Below are 15,460 nucleotides of genomic sequence, written 5' to 3'. Positions count from 1 at the left end.
TAACAAGGGTTAACATAGTAATTTCATTTCTCTTTTATTTTTTATCTGATTAATTATTAATTATTTTTTCTAATTTCTCTCCCGCTTCTTCTGGGTCGACTCCGAGAGGTTGTGTGGGATTTGGTTGCCTGAATCTTGGCAAGTCACGGCGGTGGCGGCGGAGTGTGGCGAGGGGCCTCTTTTTGTCTCACAATAAGCTCAGTAAAGTGGAGCCTTTTTTCGATTCCGCGAATTTATCTTATGGCAATCCAACATTCCAAGGAAACAACGAAGCGTGGTTTAACCCGGAAACAGGAGTTGGTTCTGATGGTGATGATGATTTCTATAGTGTTCAGGATGTTCTTTCACAGAGTGGAAGTGGATCTATGTCAACAGCTGTTTCTCCGAGATTTGCTGATCTTGCATGTTATAATGGAGATTCTTTTGCTGACGCAAAACCATGTGAAATATCAGTTGGATCTTCATATGCAAACCCTTGTAAAGGAGGTTGCTATCCAAGATAAAACTTCAAATGATTCTCATCTGATTTCATGTGACTCTCCGAAGGAGGATAAGGATTTGGACCATGTAAATAAAGACTCTAACCAACAGATTGGTCAAAGTGACAGTCTTGGGAAAAGAGTTGAAACAGAAACATTTTATAGTTGTGGAATTCTATCTACAGAATAAATGTATGTCTTGTCTTGCTTGCACTGCCTCCCTAGGTGAAAAGAGAAAAACTCTAGTCCCCACTGGTAAAGAACATTTCTGAATGTTGGTCAACAATTGAACCAAACACCTTCAAAGTCCGAGGTCTGAGTTGCATTAGGGATGAGAAGAAAGACTATGCACCAAATTCTGTTGCATTGTCTTCTGACGATACAACAATGGCGGCAACTGCATTTGAGAGGAACCTGTAATGAAGGTCCTGGATTTTCCCCTTATCTAAAAATTAGAAAATATAATTAATAATTAATCTGATAAAAATAAAAGGGAAATGAAATTACCATGTTAACCTTGTTATTAACAGCCAACAAACGAAATTTTTAACAGAGAACTAAAGTGTGTAAAACCATCAAAGTCGAAGACTAAATAGAGTACAAAAAGTCATTTAGGACTAAACTGAGTAAAATCACTATAGTCGAGGACTATATTGAGTATTAATTCTTATTAATTTGAATGAATCAACTATAATGTAAACTAGTTTACCAGGAAGTGGCCTAGCTTCCGTCCCTCTTTTACTAATCCAAACGTCGTCCTACGAAGGCTGTGATGATTGAGTTGGTAACATCTTAGGTATCTTCATAGAATTTAAAACCGCTTTCGCTCCAAAACAGTTCAAACTGAAATAGTGTGTGCGAAAATGTTACGGCTAGTCCAGCACAGTCGCCGTAGTGCTTCGCAGTTCAAAATCCTTCGTCGGCAACCCAACCCGGTTACATCCCCCCATCATTTCACCACAACCACAAGTGGCTGCGACGCCGAGTCGCAACCCACCCGAGTCGCCTCACCCCCGCCGATCCAAGTTGGCTTCACCGAGTTCTCCGGCCGAGGGGTGTTTGCCACTCGTAGTATCGGGGCTGGCGAACTGATCCATACGGCCAAACCCATTGTATCTCACCCTTCTCTATCTTCTCTCCATAGTGTCTGCTATTTCTGCCTCAGAAAGCTCCGGAACCAGAACCAATCTCGAGCTCAAAATGTCTCATTTTGCAGCGAAGAATGCAGGGAACAGTCCCGAGTATGATTAATTCAGAGACTGTCTTTACATTATTTTTCTTATATATTTGAATTATGAATTGGGACTTCAGGTTTACTTAATTTCCTTTCTTCCTGCATGCGTGTATGATCTGTATTTGCGTTATTTGGAACCCAATTGAAATGTCCACCATCTGTTTGCAAATGGGCTTATGAGAAGAATTGATTTACAGATTGTAGTCATTCTAAGGGAAACTCGAGTGTTTCATGATTGATTTAACTTTAGTTTGGATATTGGGTTCATTAGATATTGGAAGTTGATGCCCTGGTTTGTGGTTGCTTAACTTATATTATGGTTTTAGGTCTTTTTTGAGGTTGAAAAGAAATCTGATTGGTCAGCTTTTCATGAGTATTGCAGGTATGTTTTTTTTTCTAGAAATGTCCTAAGTAATTTATCAAAACTATTCCATTCTCCAAGTTAATGTCTCTGATAAGTTTACTTTCTGTTTCACTGTTTATATTTTATGTACTCTCCGGAAGAAGGAGAAATTAAGAAGATAAGCTTAGCTTATGAATATGCTATTTTTTTTTTTGCTGTAATGACTTCTGAATTTCCTTTGAGAAGTATATGACATTTAGTAATGAATATAACTTACTTGGAATTGTTCACTTTTCTTTTGAAGCACACAAGGTCTAAAATATCCACTTTTGGTTAAGCGGCTGGCTTGCATGATAATATCAGGTGTTACCTCTGCTGATGCCCTTGACATACTTCAACCAACAACTCTCTCTTCAAGTATGATTGCCCTGGTATGAATCTCAGGAAGTCACTTGATTTCACTTTTGGTAATTAGTAGGGCACACTATTGGAAGATATAGTCAAAGGTGTAATAGGCAATATTTTTTAGAATCTAAGATTATTTGATAAGCAGGGAGAGAAAATAAGGAAATTTTAGATGAAAACATAAGGTTAAATTATTTTCCTTTTGCATGGTTTGAGTAGAAAGTGAGAAACCTGAAGGGTAAATATTTAAAAATAAATAAAAAAATCAAACAAAGGAACAATCACATTTCTTATTGAGTCCCAAAAATGAAAATCCCCTCGTTGGGCTTCCAAGGTGAAAAGTATCTCCTTCAACCCATGTTAAAAATAGTGACCAAACACTTTGAGATGCTCCTCTCTCCAACTTGTCATTTCATGTTGAACTGTGTATCAATGAAAATACTTAAAGAATGGCTATCCATGATGGTTATGGTCTTCATGACTTGTTTTACCTCAGATGGAAAAGGAACTTCACTTGCTAAGAAGCACCTTTGCAGATGCACAAATATCAGATGAGCAGATGGCTTGTATCCTTTTGTCTTTGTATGGTGTTGCATGTCACCTTAAAAAATTGCATTTCTTTCATTGAAGAATACTTTCTGTGTTCAGTCATAGAATTATAGGACACAAAACTATTTGACTTTTAAACTTTACTGTTTCATTAACTTGCTAGTTCTAACAAGCCAGTGGTACACTGGTGTACTGGCACGAATTCGTATCAATGCCTTCCGCATTGAATTGGTTGGAGAATCATATGAAGATCTACTTTCATCAGCAGCAGCACTGATACAAGCAGAGGCTGCTGTTGGAAATGCTATTTATTTGCTACCATCCTTGTACAATCATGACTGTGGTTAGATTTTCCATCTCTTTGAAGTCGATAGTTTCATTTTGATAATTTATATTTTGCAGTGAAGAATTATGTTATTAAATAGAGTTAGAAGGAAATGGTTATGTTTATGCTTGACTGTGCCTAACTGCCTATCCAATGTTAATAGCAGAGCACAAAATATGCTACAATGTAAAGAAATTATGTTTTGTTAGTTGAAAATTTTAATGTCAACAGAACTGCTGAAAGTATATCAGATATGTAGTTTATTAATCTCATTGAAACACTATGGATTGGATATGTGATTACAGACTGATTAATCGAGAGCAATATAAAGGGTGTGTTTGGTTGGGGACTTTTGCACTCTATTAAGGGTTTTGATATCCATTATCATGTTTGTTTGTCTATTTTTGTTATCCTACTATTGGATTCAAATTCTTTAGTAATTACGAAACACATACCCTTTTACTCTTGTTTTGAACAATGGAATCAAAAATAAGGGAGAAAAATGAAAAATAAAAAAATAAAAAAAGTCATTGTCCATGCATTAAATATAGAATTTTAATATATATACACATATATGTATGTGTGTGTATATAATAAATTTTTATTTTTATTTTAATTAGTTATTTATTTATTTGGATTCCAATTCCTATTTACTACCAAACAAAGTGATTCATTCTACTTAAATCTATTACCATTTCCAAGAATTTGATTCCCATTACCATTCTAATTCCAATGTTTGAAACACACCCTAATTATGCACTTTGAATTCTGATGGAGTGCAGCTTCTATTTTTTCTTTTTCTTTTTCTTTTTTCCTTCTGTTTTTGGCATTTTATCTACAATAAAGATTGAACCCTTTGTATATTTTTTTTCTTGTTGCTTTCTGACTTGTATATTATAGGAAATATATTGCACTCAATTGGCTTCTGTGCATTGATTTTAATGTTTATACTACAAATGTTAAGCAGCATTAGTAGCCGTATTAGCTGATTTGGCTTTCTCTTTGGGGTTGCAGATCCTAATACACATATTGTGTGGGTACAAAATGTAGATGCAAAATTGAAGGCACTTCGTGATATTGAAGCAGGTCATCAATTCACCCTTGTACTGTCTTACTCCTATTTCTCCTCAAACACATCTAAAAAAATGTACATAAATAATAAGTAACAGTTGTATTAAGAAGCATATCCTGTAAGAATGATCTTAAGTTTGTTCTCTCCTGTTTGCATACTAGAGTCTATTCCCGTGCTCATTCTTTACCCTGCATCAATCTAGCATGAACTGTTGTTAAGGTTTTGGGGCTTTGATAGGATAGAATTGTAATTCCATTCCTACCAAATTTCATGGAATTACAATTACATGGCTTGGTTGAAGGGAATTGCAATTCCCTCCAACCATGGAATTGTAATTTCAAGGTGAATTACTATTTTGCCCTTGTTATTATTATACAAGGGCATTTTAGTCTTTATTCATTTATTCTCTTTAAATTCCCAACCATTCTATTACAGTCTACTAAACAATGTAATTTAAATTTTCACCCCATTCTTTTTCCACGAAATTGCAATTCATTTTCCCCTTAGGGTTCGTTTGGAAACCCAGAAAATGACTTCTGGAAAATATTTTCTGAGTTGTCAGTGTTTGGATGCAGTAGGAAAATCCAGTCACCCGAAAACATTTTCCGTTGACTAGGAAAAATGTAGGGATTTTTGTGAAATATGACTTATGCCAAATTCTTTCCGCCAACACTCAAAACATGGTTGCCTTCGCTGCCGTCATTTCCTTCGATTCCTCAGTTTTCATCCATTCCTAATTTTCCAGAATGTAACCAAACATTGAAAAGGAAAATGTTTTCCAGAAAATGAGTCCGAAAAACATTTTTCAGAAGTTATTTTCGTGCTTTCTAAACAGACTCTTAATTCTCGGCCTCCTTCCCACCAAATGCCCTAACATAAAATTTCATCTGCTGCTATTGCAGGTGAAGAGTTGCGGATTTGCTACATTGATGCAAGTATGGACCATGATGCTAGACAGAGTCTCCTATATGAAGGATTTGGCTTCAAATGCAGGTGTTCACGGTGCATGTCGGATGAGTAAGCAACTTTCAAGCATGTCTGATTACACGAGATATATTAACATTTTATTTTGAAATATAATAAACATTTTAGAATTCTCGTTTTAAAAATTTTCCATCCTCATCTTTAATCACCTTAATTCCATGAATCTCTTTCTGGTCACACATGTGTTATGATATCAGAGTCTAATCGCAATAATGCATTATATTATTGTTCAACTGTCTTTGAAAAGTTAGACAACTGATGAGAAGGGAGTTTATGAAATGAAGGTTATAATTCATAATTGATTGCAATGTAAATGATCCATCCACAACTTTCTAGACAAAATCTCTCATTTCTCCATGAATTTATTTCAATATATACCAATCCAAACACAAAACACCACAGCGCTGTCCCCCCTAAATTCAACATTCAACAACTCATCATGCTTTTTTGTCTAACTCCGTGCATCCTTCTTTCCAGATTAGCGAGTCAGTCCACGCATATGCTTCTAAGTTCTAACCCACCGCCTATGCAACTCTTTGCTTCAAAGAAATAAAAATACTTCAGCATGCATTTGGTTGAAATATTAGAATCTGAATGGTAAGGGTAAAAAAAAGTTTCAAAAAAAAAAAAAAAAAACAAACAAAATAATGCGTCACTGCCAAATTGCCAATGACTTTGTGGTTTAGTGGCTCTCTCAAATAGGAGGTCATAGATTCGAGTCTTAGGGAGGGGTACTCATTCTTTGTACTGAATCTTATTGATTTGATTGTATTTAGTACTTATGATTTTGGTCATTTCCAAATGTTTTAGTGATTGTCTTCTTGTGATAAGCAGTTTTGTTAGTGGGCAATATTAGTTATAGTGAGCACAGAACATTAAGGACATATTTTTATTATCTTCGAGTGCATAATTCTCTTTTCGAATGTATAATTTATCTCTTCGAATGCGTAATTCTCTTTTCGAATGTATAATTTATCTCTTCGAATGCATAATTTTGAAAAATCTAATATTGAGTCATCTTTGGAGATATATTTAATCAATACCCATCTTCAATTCTTTGCTACTGGAATTTGTCTTAGACATTAAAGTTGCTTCTAGATGTTAAGTCATGCAGCAATGATTTTGGAACTTAAATATATAAAAGCACCTTATTAGTACATGAATTAGTGCACGATTTAGTGTCTAAAAGTGTCACTTTGTGCCTATGAGTGAACAACTTTATGCCTACGAGTGCACACCTTTATATTTTCGAGTGCATAATTTTGTGTCTATAAATGCATTTTACAATTGCACCACTTTGTGTCTACGAGTGCACAACTTTGTGTCTTTAAGTGCACAATTTTACGTCTTCAAGAACATAATTTTGTCTTCAAGTGAATTCTATAATTGCACCACTTTGTGCATAAGAGTGCACAACTATGAGTTTTAGAGTGCACAACTATGAGTTTTAGAGTGCACAACTATGAGTCTTAGAGTGCACAACTTTCATGTCTACGAGTGATTGCAAAAAGTAATAAAGAAACCAAGAAGTAGAACTTAGCAAAATTGAGATTGGATAAACATACCTTGATCTATTATGTTGATTGGAAAACAATCCCCAATTGATAAGCAATGGAGATCGAAATCAGTTTTGCAATCACTTTAACTACAGATAAAGAAGAATAGAGCTCAAAATAATAATAATCTACAATTTTAATAAGAGCGAATAATGTTAGGCCTTTAACTGGAACAAAAAAAAAATGTCGGTACTATTGTTTCTTAAAATGAATGGTCTATTGTTTCTTAAAATGATTGGTTCATATTATTTTGATTTTAGTATTTTTTTTAACGATTTTCCTTATTTACCCTCTATTATATTATTTTATTCCCTTAAATAACCTAAATTCCGTTAGTATAAACTTTAGTAACGGAATATTCCGTTAACTATTTATTATTTTTAACTTACTCATTAATTTTTATAAGCAAGGTCTTAGGTTCAAACCTCATCTCAATTAGAGTTGCCATAATTGTTAAACATATACTACGAATATGTTAAAATATATTTTAAAAAATATATAATATAAAATTTAACATAAACTTTGTTCAAATAATTAGTCCGGCTAAATATACAACATTCAAAGTTAAGCATCAAAGATTATATATCAAGAACTTTAAAAATCATTTGATTTTTATGCATTTAAAAAAAATTAGGTTAATTTTATTCGTTTAATTAATTAATCTTCTTTTGATTATTTAGACAAGAACAAAACTTAATATTTCAATTATACTTTTGCATTATAAGTATGATTTAGATCGTTATGGTATTAATAATTTTTGTATGTATTTTTATAATGGTACAATTGTACATTACTTTACAAATATTATACTATTATTTTTTTATCGGACAAAATTATTCTTACATCATTGTCAGGCCTGCGTGACCTAACTACAATGTTGTTGATCATAAATACAATTACACCTGGACTCTAAAATGGTAGGATCATTTTCTAACGAATTGACAATGTTGACATCCCACTGGCTCCAATTGAACAAGTTTACACATCAGAATTGTATCAATGCATGAAAACTTCTAAAGAAATTTGTAAGTTAATTTTTACTATATCATTATAACAATATCTATTGTAACTATATGTTTTGAATTATTTATTATCATCCTCTATTGACTGGCTCCAATTGAACAAGTTTACACATCAGAATTGTATCAATGCATGAAAACTTAATTCTAAAGAAATTTGTAAGTTAATTTTTACTATATCATTATAAAAATATCTATTGTAAATATATGTTTTGAATTGTTTATTATCATCCTCTATTGACAGGAATTGTAACAATTGTCATTGATAAACTCTCAAAACAATTTGTCCCAACAACGAATGTAAATTAAAAAAAAAATTATTGATTTAATTATTGTTGATGAAAAATATGTACGTCACTTTATTACTCTTATTAAGTTAAATAAAGTAGTAGCTAAAACAAAAAATAATAATATGCATTTAATTAATTTAGAATTAGATGTCTATAATTCCTTTATTTAAAAAAAATATTCATTAAAAAATTTTTAAAAAGTGATATAATTTCATTAGTTATATTATCTTTATTTTCTACAATTCAAAGATTTATTACCTTCAAATTTATTAATTTATTATATTCACTACATTGTCCATGTCTTCTTTTTTACATTATCTTGTAATTAAATATCAAAGTTATAATACAAAATATGTTTTATATATATATATATATATATATATATATATATATATATATATATATATATATATATATATATATATATATATATTTATTTATTTATTTATTTATTTATTTATTTATTTATTTATTTATTTATTTACCAAGTATTTTATACAAATATAATAAATATTAATATTTTGTTCAATACTTTCACTTGATAACCTACGACACACATCTCACAACGCATGAAACATGTAGAAAAAAACGACCACTACCAAATATCAATAGGTGGTTGTAAGATAAAAAGTTAATAGTACAACTAAGATCCCATCATATACACAACAAGACAAATCTAAAGCTTCCTACGCCATAATCTCATTGCACGATGAATTCATCTATGCTACCACTAGTAACCCAATTGCACATGACACACTACCAATAATAATAATAATAATAATAATAATAATAATAATAATAATAATAATAATAATAATAATAATAATAATAATAATAATAATAATAATAATAATAATAATAATAATAATAATAATAATAATAAAAAGAGGACATGTACGGAAGATGAAGACAATGACAATGCTACCCAAAAGAGAATTAAGAAGAATTATTGAAATTTAAACCAAAAGTAGTATTTATTTAGACTACCGTTTTTAGACTAAGTATTTAGACTAGCGTTATTACAAAGTTACAAACATTTATTTTAGTTGCAATAAAATCAATATCTCATATATTATCTGGCATTTATATACTTTAAATTACCGATTTAAATAAACAAATTCAATATTTATTTACCTATGCATGAACATCTCCGATATAATATTGCATTAATATACTTTGAAATACTTATTTAAAAATAATCATTGGGCATTATTTTATTCGCGCAAAGCGCGTAAAAGAACTAGTAATAATAATAATGACCAAGGATCGAGTCTCACCAGCGGCAGTGTGGGAGCAACCTCTCAAAGTGAGGGGGGCTTCTTGTGCGCAGTGAGCACCGGTCTAGCCTCTATGGTTCATGTTCAGTTGAGTCACCATGACTTACATCCTCCCAAATACTCTGTCGGGTCGGAGTGTGGGGGCCCTTAGGGTTGGGGTTCAGCCTTTAGAATAATAATAATAATGGTGAAGAGCCAAAGATTGTTAACAAAAAATGGTTATGGAAAGTTAAAAAAAAAAAAAAAAAAAAAAAAAAAAAAAACTCTTATTAGCTTTTTTTTTTTTTTTTAAGGGTCCTCCTATTTCAACCGTTGGATCAAAACAAATCTATAGCTATGATTTCACCCTATTTCACATGGCAAGCAATCCCCTATAGATATTAAAGTTTCGTATTTAATGCATGGACAATAACATCATCATCATTATTATTATTATTATTATTATTATTATTATTATTATTATTATTATTATCATTATCATTATCATTATCATTATCATTCTCATTCTCATTCTCATTCTCATTCTCATTATCATTATCATTATCATTATTTAGCTCATTTTACATGTTAATCTAAACAACTAAATTTTTTAAATATCTTTTTATCAATTATTGATATAATTCGCTTGTCAAATTCTCTAACGCTAACCGCTAACTGCTGATTGTCAAACAAGCACATTGCATGGTAGTTTCTCCCTTCAATTTGTTGTGTATTTTGAATACTATCTTTGTCAACATATCCCTCAAGTAGTTAATATGATTGGCTTTATTAATTATATATATTTTTTAATTTTTTCATGGTATTAATAAAATACTTGGTAAATAAATATATAACATTATTTTGTATTATAACTTTGATATTTAATTAAAAAATAGTGCACAAAAAAATAATAGACAATGTAGTGAATATAATCAATTGATGAATATGGATGTAAAGAATTTTTACATTGGAGAAAACTAAATACAATATAACTAATGAAATTATTTCTCTATATTAATTTATTGATAATGAATAATTTTTTTATTTTTTATTTTTGAATAAAGACATTGTAGGGACAATGTAGCGAATATAATCAATTGATGAATTTGAATGTAAAGAATTTTTATATTGAAAAAAAAATAAAGACAATATAACTAATGAAATTATTTCTCTTATTTAATTTATTGATCATGAATAATTTTTTTTGAATAAAGACATTGTATACATATAATTCTAAATTAAAGAAATGCATATGTATTATTTTTTTTATTGTAGCTACTAAATTATTATTTTAATTTAATAAGAGTAAAATAGAATACTAATTATGCCAACTTTGATTGGGATGAAGTTCGAACCTTAGACCTTTCTTATATTAAAATCAATGAGTAAGTTATCGATGAACTAACAGAAATTAACAGAAAAGATAATATTTAACGGGAAAGTTAACGGATAATCATATAAGTAAGGATAAATTAGAAAATGTAAAGGAAAAAGTAAAATCTTGTCAATCTGAGCCATTTATTTAATTAAAAAATTTGACCGTCATTTTTTCTACTCATTATAGGCCTAGCCCTCTTTGGCTCTTAGCTTATTAGTATAGTAGATATACTAGAGGTGTGTGTTTGTGTGTGTGTCCAGATCCCATGAGGGCACTTAGATGGATGAGATCATGAGGCCTCATCTCATCCATTAAATCATTACATATAAACGGGTGAGATTGAAAGAGATTTGTTATGCATTTAAGGTAGTAGTCTATGCATAAGGATGAATAAGTAATTATAATATTGGAGCTATTTATGGTTAAAAATAAATTGGAATATATTCCATGCAAAGGATCAACTGATTATGAGATTGAATTATATATTAACGGCAATAAATTAGTATTGATATTGTGAGAGTTGAATTTAAGTATTTGGTAATCAGCAACACAGTGCAACGGTGGTTTCTCAAAGCAACAGTGATGGCGCAAACGGAAAGAGGTATGTGCAACCGTATTAGAAATGCTTATTGGCTTTTCGTATGTCTGTGCATATAATATGTTAAGTCTGTGTGTTGAGAAACCGAAGTGTGTGCAGTTAATATCACGTGGGTCTAATGAGTGCATGAGGGAGGAGTTTAATACAAACCACATTACGTTGAGTATGTACCGCATGAGTTTTAAAAAGTTGAATAGGCAATCAGATATTGTGTTTTGATATGATATGTGGTTAGCTAACGAGACATTAGGGAAAAAAAACATGGTGGAGGTTTGTATAAGAATATGCAAGTTTGGTTGATGCTTGTGCAAGTTTGAGGGTTAGCCTTTGCGAGTGAAGTGCTTAGCCTGGGCAAGTAAGACACAAAGGATTTGAGCGTTATATTCTCAGCCTGTGCATGCTAGGTTTTAAACATGTGCAAGTTAGAACTATAGGCTGTGCAACTGAGTTTGTGAGCATGCGCAAGTTATGACTAAGCACTTATTAACGACTGACCTTGTAATTGCCACAAATTATTTAGGGAAATTAAAATTTATGAAAGTTACAGCATGCATTTCAACAATTGTTGCGTAACATAATTTCATGATTTGTTGTTTGGGTGGAGATTTTTTTTTTTTTTTTAAAAAAGACGTATGAATAACCAAAACGAAAATAAATGAGTGTGATGATTTAATGATGTCACTGGATAAAAACCATAATTAGCACTGCACAAGCCCATAAAATCTGCTAATCAATTATTACAACCTAATAAAGACACCACTAAAAAGACATCAAAACCCCCACATGCACACTTATCTCACGCACGTGCCAATCTAATAAGCCAAATCTCATCCGTCCAAAAAAATAAATAGACATACTAGATCAAGCCTCAAGACCTCGCCTGACAAAGGTAACCTCACCGGATCCAATATATATATATATATATATATATATATATATATATATATATATATATATATATATATATATATATAGGCCCTAGTTCACACGAGGACAAATCATACACATTCAATCCTAGAGATTTAGTGGCTGAGATCTTGTCCATAAAATGGTGTGATTCACGCCTGAAAATAATTAGAGAAGGCAAACAAGACATTTGATATCAATTATAATTATGGAAGGATTCTAATTAACAAACATAACATTGAAAAATGAATATAATTGTGGTAGAGTATAGTTAACAAACATAGCATTAATGCCATGGTCAACAGTAAGGACCTCAACTCTGTAAATGTTATATTTACTGGAAGAGCAATACCCTCTCAGTGAGTGCGGTGATGTAGGGTAACGGGTTAGGAAACCGTGAGCCATGCCTGATAAACTTTTGTGCCATGATTTAGTATATCGTGTGCCTGATGATATTAAGTCGTGTGCCAGAATTAGACCACATTCCAAACTGCATAACTTTGCATACAATGTTGGGCGTAATTGTTTAATGATATATATAAATGGTGTGTATTAGTACTAAAATCAAGCACATAAAAAATATAGGTGTGAGCGAACATGTGGTTTCTGTAATTAATATATGCTTCACTTGATTATCTTTTATTGAGTCATATATCTGTACATCTCGTGTGCCATATTTAAGGAAAATGTGTGCATCTGATATTAAGTCGTGTGCCACAATAAGATCACAATACAAACTGCATAACTTTTGCACATAGTGTTGAGCGTAATTGTTTAATGATATATATAAATGGTGTGTATTAGTACTAAAATCAAGTACATAAAAGAAAATAGGTTCGAGTGAACAGGTGGTTGCAATACATAATATATGCTTCGCTGATTATCTTTTATTGAGTCATATATTTGTACATCTCGTGTGCCATATTTGAAGAAATCATGTGCATATGAATATTATGTCGTGTGTCATAGTAAGTAACCAGGAACCACGCGGTCTTCCAAGGCCTCTACCAACAGCGTTCGAGGCACCCTAATTCTTGCACTTGAAAACCTCACCTGCTCATCCAGAGTAAAATCAGTCTCCGGATCATCACACAAAGGTTCTTGTAGCATCCGATCTACGAAATCTCGTGGAGGGTCAACAAAATCTCATCATTGTTATGCAATTTGGATGAACAACTCTCTGGAGGTGCATCCCTTGCTTTCCTAGCTGCCAACCAACAACATGAACAAACACAATCACTAAAATAAACTAGATGTAACTCAAGTCACACAACACACTGTACCCGTGAACACAGACAAACGTAACAGTGCACACAACACTCTACACCTGTGCACACAAATAAACATAATAATGCACACAACTTGCCTCCGAAATTCAAAGACACCCAAATAAACAAACAAAAATTCGCATATGCAATGACCAATATACAAAAATTCGAATAAACAAATGCAATTAGGCAATATACTAGGGAATTCAAGAACCAGAAATTACATATGGGGATAAAAAAATCCACGTTTCAGCACAATGTACAAAACCCTGACAACCAACCCCCCCCCCCCCCCCACCCCACTCCACTCAAATGAAAAAACCCTAACAGTTCAAAGGAAAAGAAAATTGTAACGAAGGAAAATGGGGGAAAAAAAACTAGAAACGCTAAACCCGAATAAACCTACCTTGCCTACTCGTCGTAGGAGACTTCGCCGTCCGCTTCGACCATCGATAGCCACCAATGTCCGCCATTACTGCCACCATCGACTGCAACGTGAAGAAGGCATCGCAAAGGTCTTGGGTTCGACGACTCCAGTAATCAGAAAGAAAACGAAAAGATTTTGCGAAGAGAAGAAAAAGAAAAGTTTGAAATATGAGAGAGAGAGAGAGAGACTGGGTGTGGAATACATCAACCGGACGAAAAAAAGGGGTTCAACATTAAACACACTTGTGCAATTACCCTAATACCCCCCTTACAATAATACCACACGATTCTGAATAAAAAAGCCCTATTTAGTGAAATAATCCCCCTTAATCTACTCCATCCATTAATACAATCCAATGCACCATATTTATCCTCATAATCATCTATAATATAGTTGACTTCATTTGAATATATTTCTATATATATATATATATATATATGTGTGTGTGTGTGTGTGTGTGTGTGTGTTTATATTACATATCTCAATTTTAACCAAAAATAATAATTTAACATTCTTAGGAGTGTGACACTTAAAATAATCTAACATTCTGTCAACCAAACCGACCCTTTAGAGAATTTGTTGCCTAATTTATATTACTTTCCTTTTATGTTTTGAGAATGTGATTTGCGATTTTAGGATGTAATCCCAACCTGATTATAAGAAATGGACACCGATTTGGTCCTTATTTTACGAACTAGATTTGGACTAATTTAATTTAGGAATAAGGGTCAAATAGGCCATCCAACTACACACCAAAATGCAATTAGGCCATCCAACTCAAAAAAGCTACAATTAGGTCCTTGAACTACACAAATCCATGCAATTTCATCAAAAATGACTTGTTTACCTGTTATGTGGGTTACAAAATTAAAAATAATTTTTAAACTTTTATTTTAATAATTTTAAATAATAAATTATTTTAAAATTAAAAAAAAAAAAAAAAAAAAAAACACCAGCCGGAGACCTTCGTCTCTTGGCTGGCCGGAGACGAAGTGGTCCCCTTCGTCTCCGTGGCTGGACGGAAACGAAGGGGTTCCGTCCAGCAACGGAGACGAAGGGCTCCCTTCGTCTCCGGCCAGCCAGGATCCCTTCGTCTCCGGCCAGCCATGGAGACGAAGGGTTCTCCATGGCTGGCCGGAGACGAAGGTCTCCGGTTGTTTTTTTTTTTTTTTGTTTTTAAATAATTTATTATTTAAAATTATTAAAATAAAAATTAAAAAATTATTTTTAAATTTGATAACCGACACGTCAGCGTATCAATAGGTAAACAAGTCATTTTTGGTGAAATTGCATGAATTTGTGTAGTTCAAGGACCTAATTGTAGCCTTTTTTGAATTGGGTGGCCTAATTGCATGTTGGTGTGCAGTTGAA

General features: G+C 32.2%; 1 protein-coding gene across 1 annotated transcript; it reads left to right on the top strand.

Moving 5' to 3' along the window:
* Window positions 1-1,288: 1,288 nt before the first annotated feature.
* On the top strand, window positions 1,289-5,699 carry LOC109189853 (histone-lysine N-methyltransferase ATXR4). The gene is made up of 7 exons (XM_019340478.1): window positions 1,289-1,720; window positions 2,040-2,095; window positions 2,361-2,487; window positions 2,958-3,027; window positions 3,174-3,353; window positions 4,350-4,421; window positions 5,310-5,699. The coding sequence occupies exons 1-7, from the start codon at window positions 1,343-1,345 to the stop codon at window positions 5,426-5,428; spliced, it is 1,002 nt and encodes a 333-aa protein (XP_019196023.1). The 5' UTR covers window positions 1,289-1,342; the 3' UTR covers window positions 5,429-5,699.
* Window positions 5,700-15,460: the final 9,761 nt, after the last annotated feature.

This window comes from Ipomoea nil, unplaced genomic scaffold (genome assembly GCF_001879475.1).
Source record: "Ipomoea nil cultivar Tokyo-kokei standard unplaced genomic scaffold, Asagao_1.1 scaffold1566, whole genome shotgun sequence".
In the NCBI taxonomy this organism is placed as follows: domain Eukaryota; kingdom Viridiplantae; phylum Streptophyta; class Magnoliopsida; order Solanales; family Convolvulaceae; genus Ipomoea; species Ipomoea nil.
Note: the sequence above shows the minus strand (reverse complement) of the source record. Positions and strands in the feature narration are given on the sequence as shown.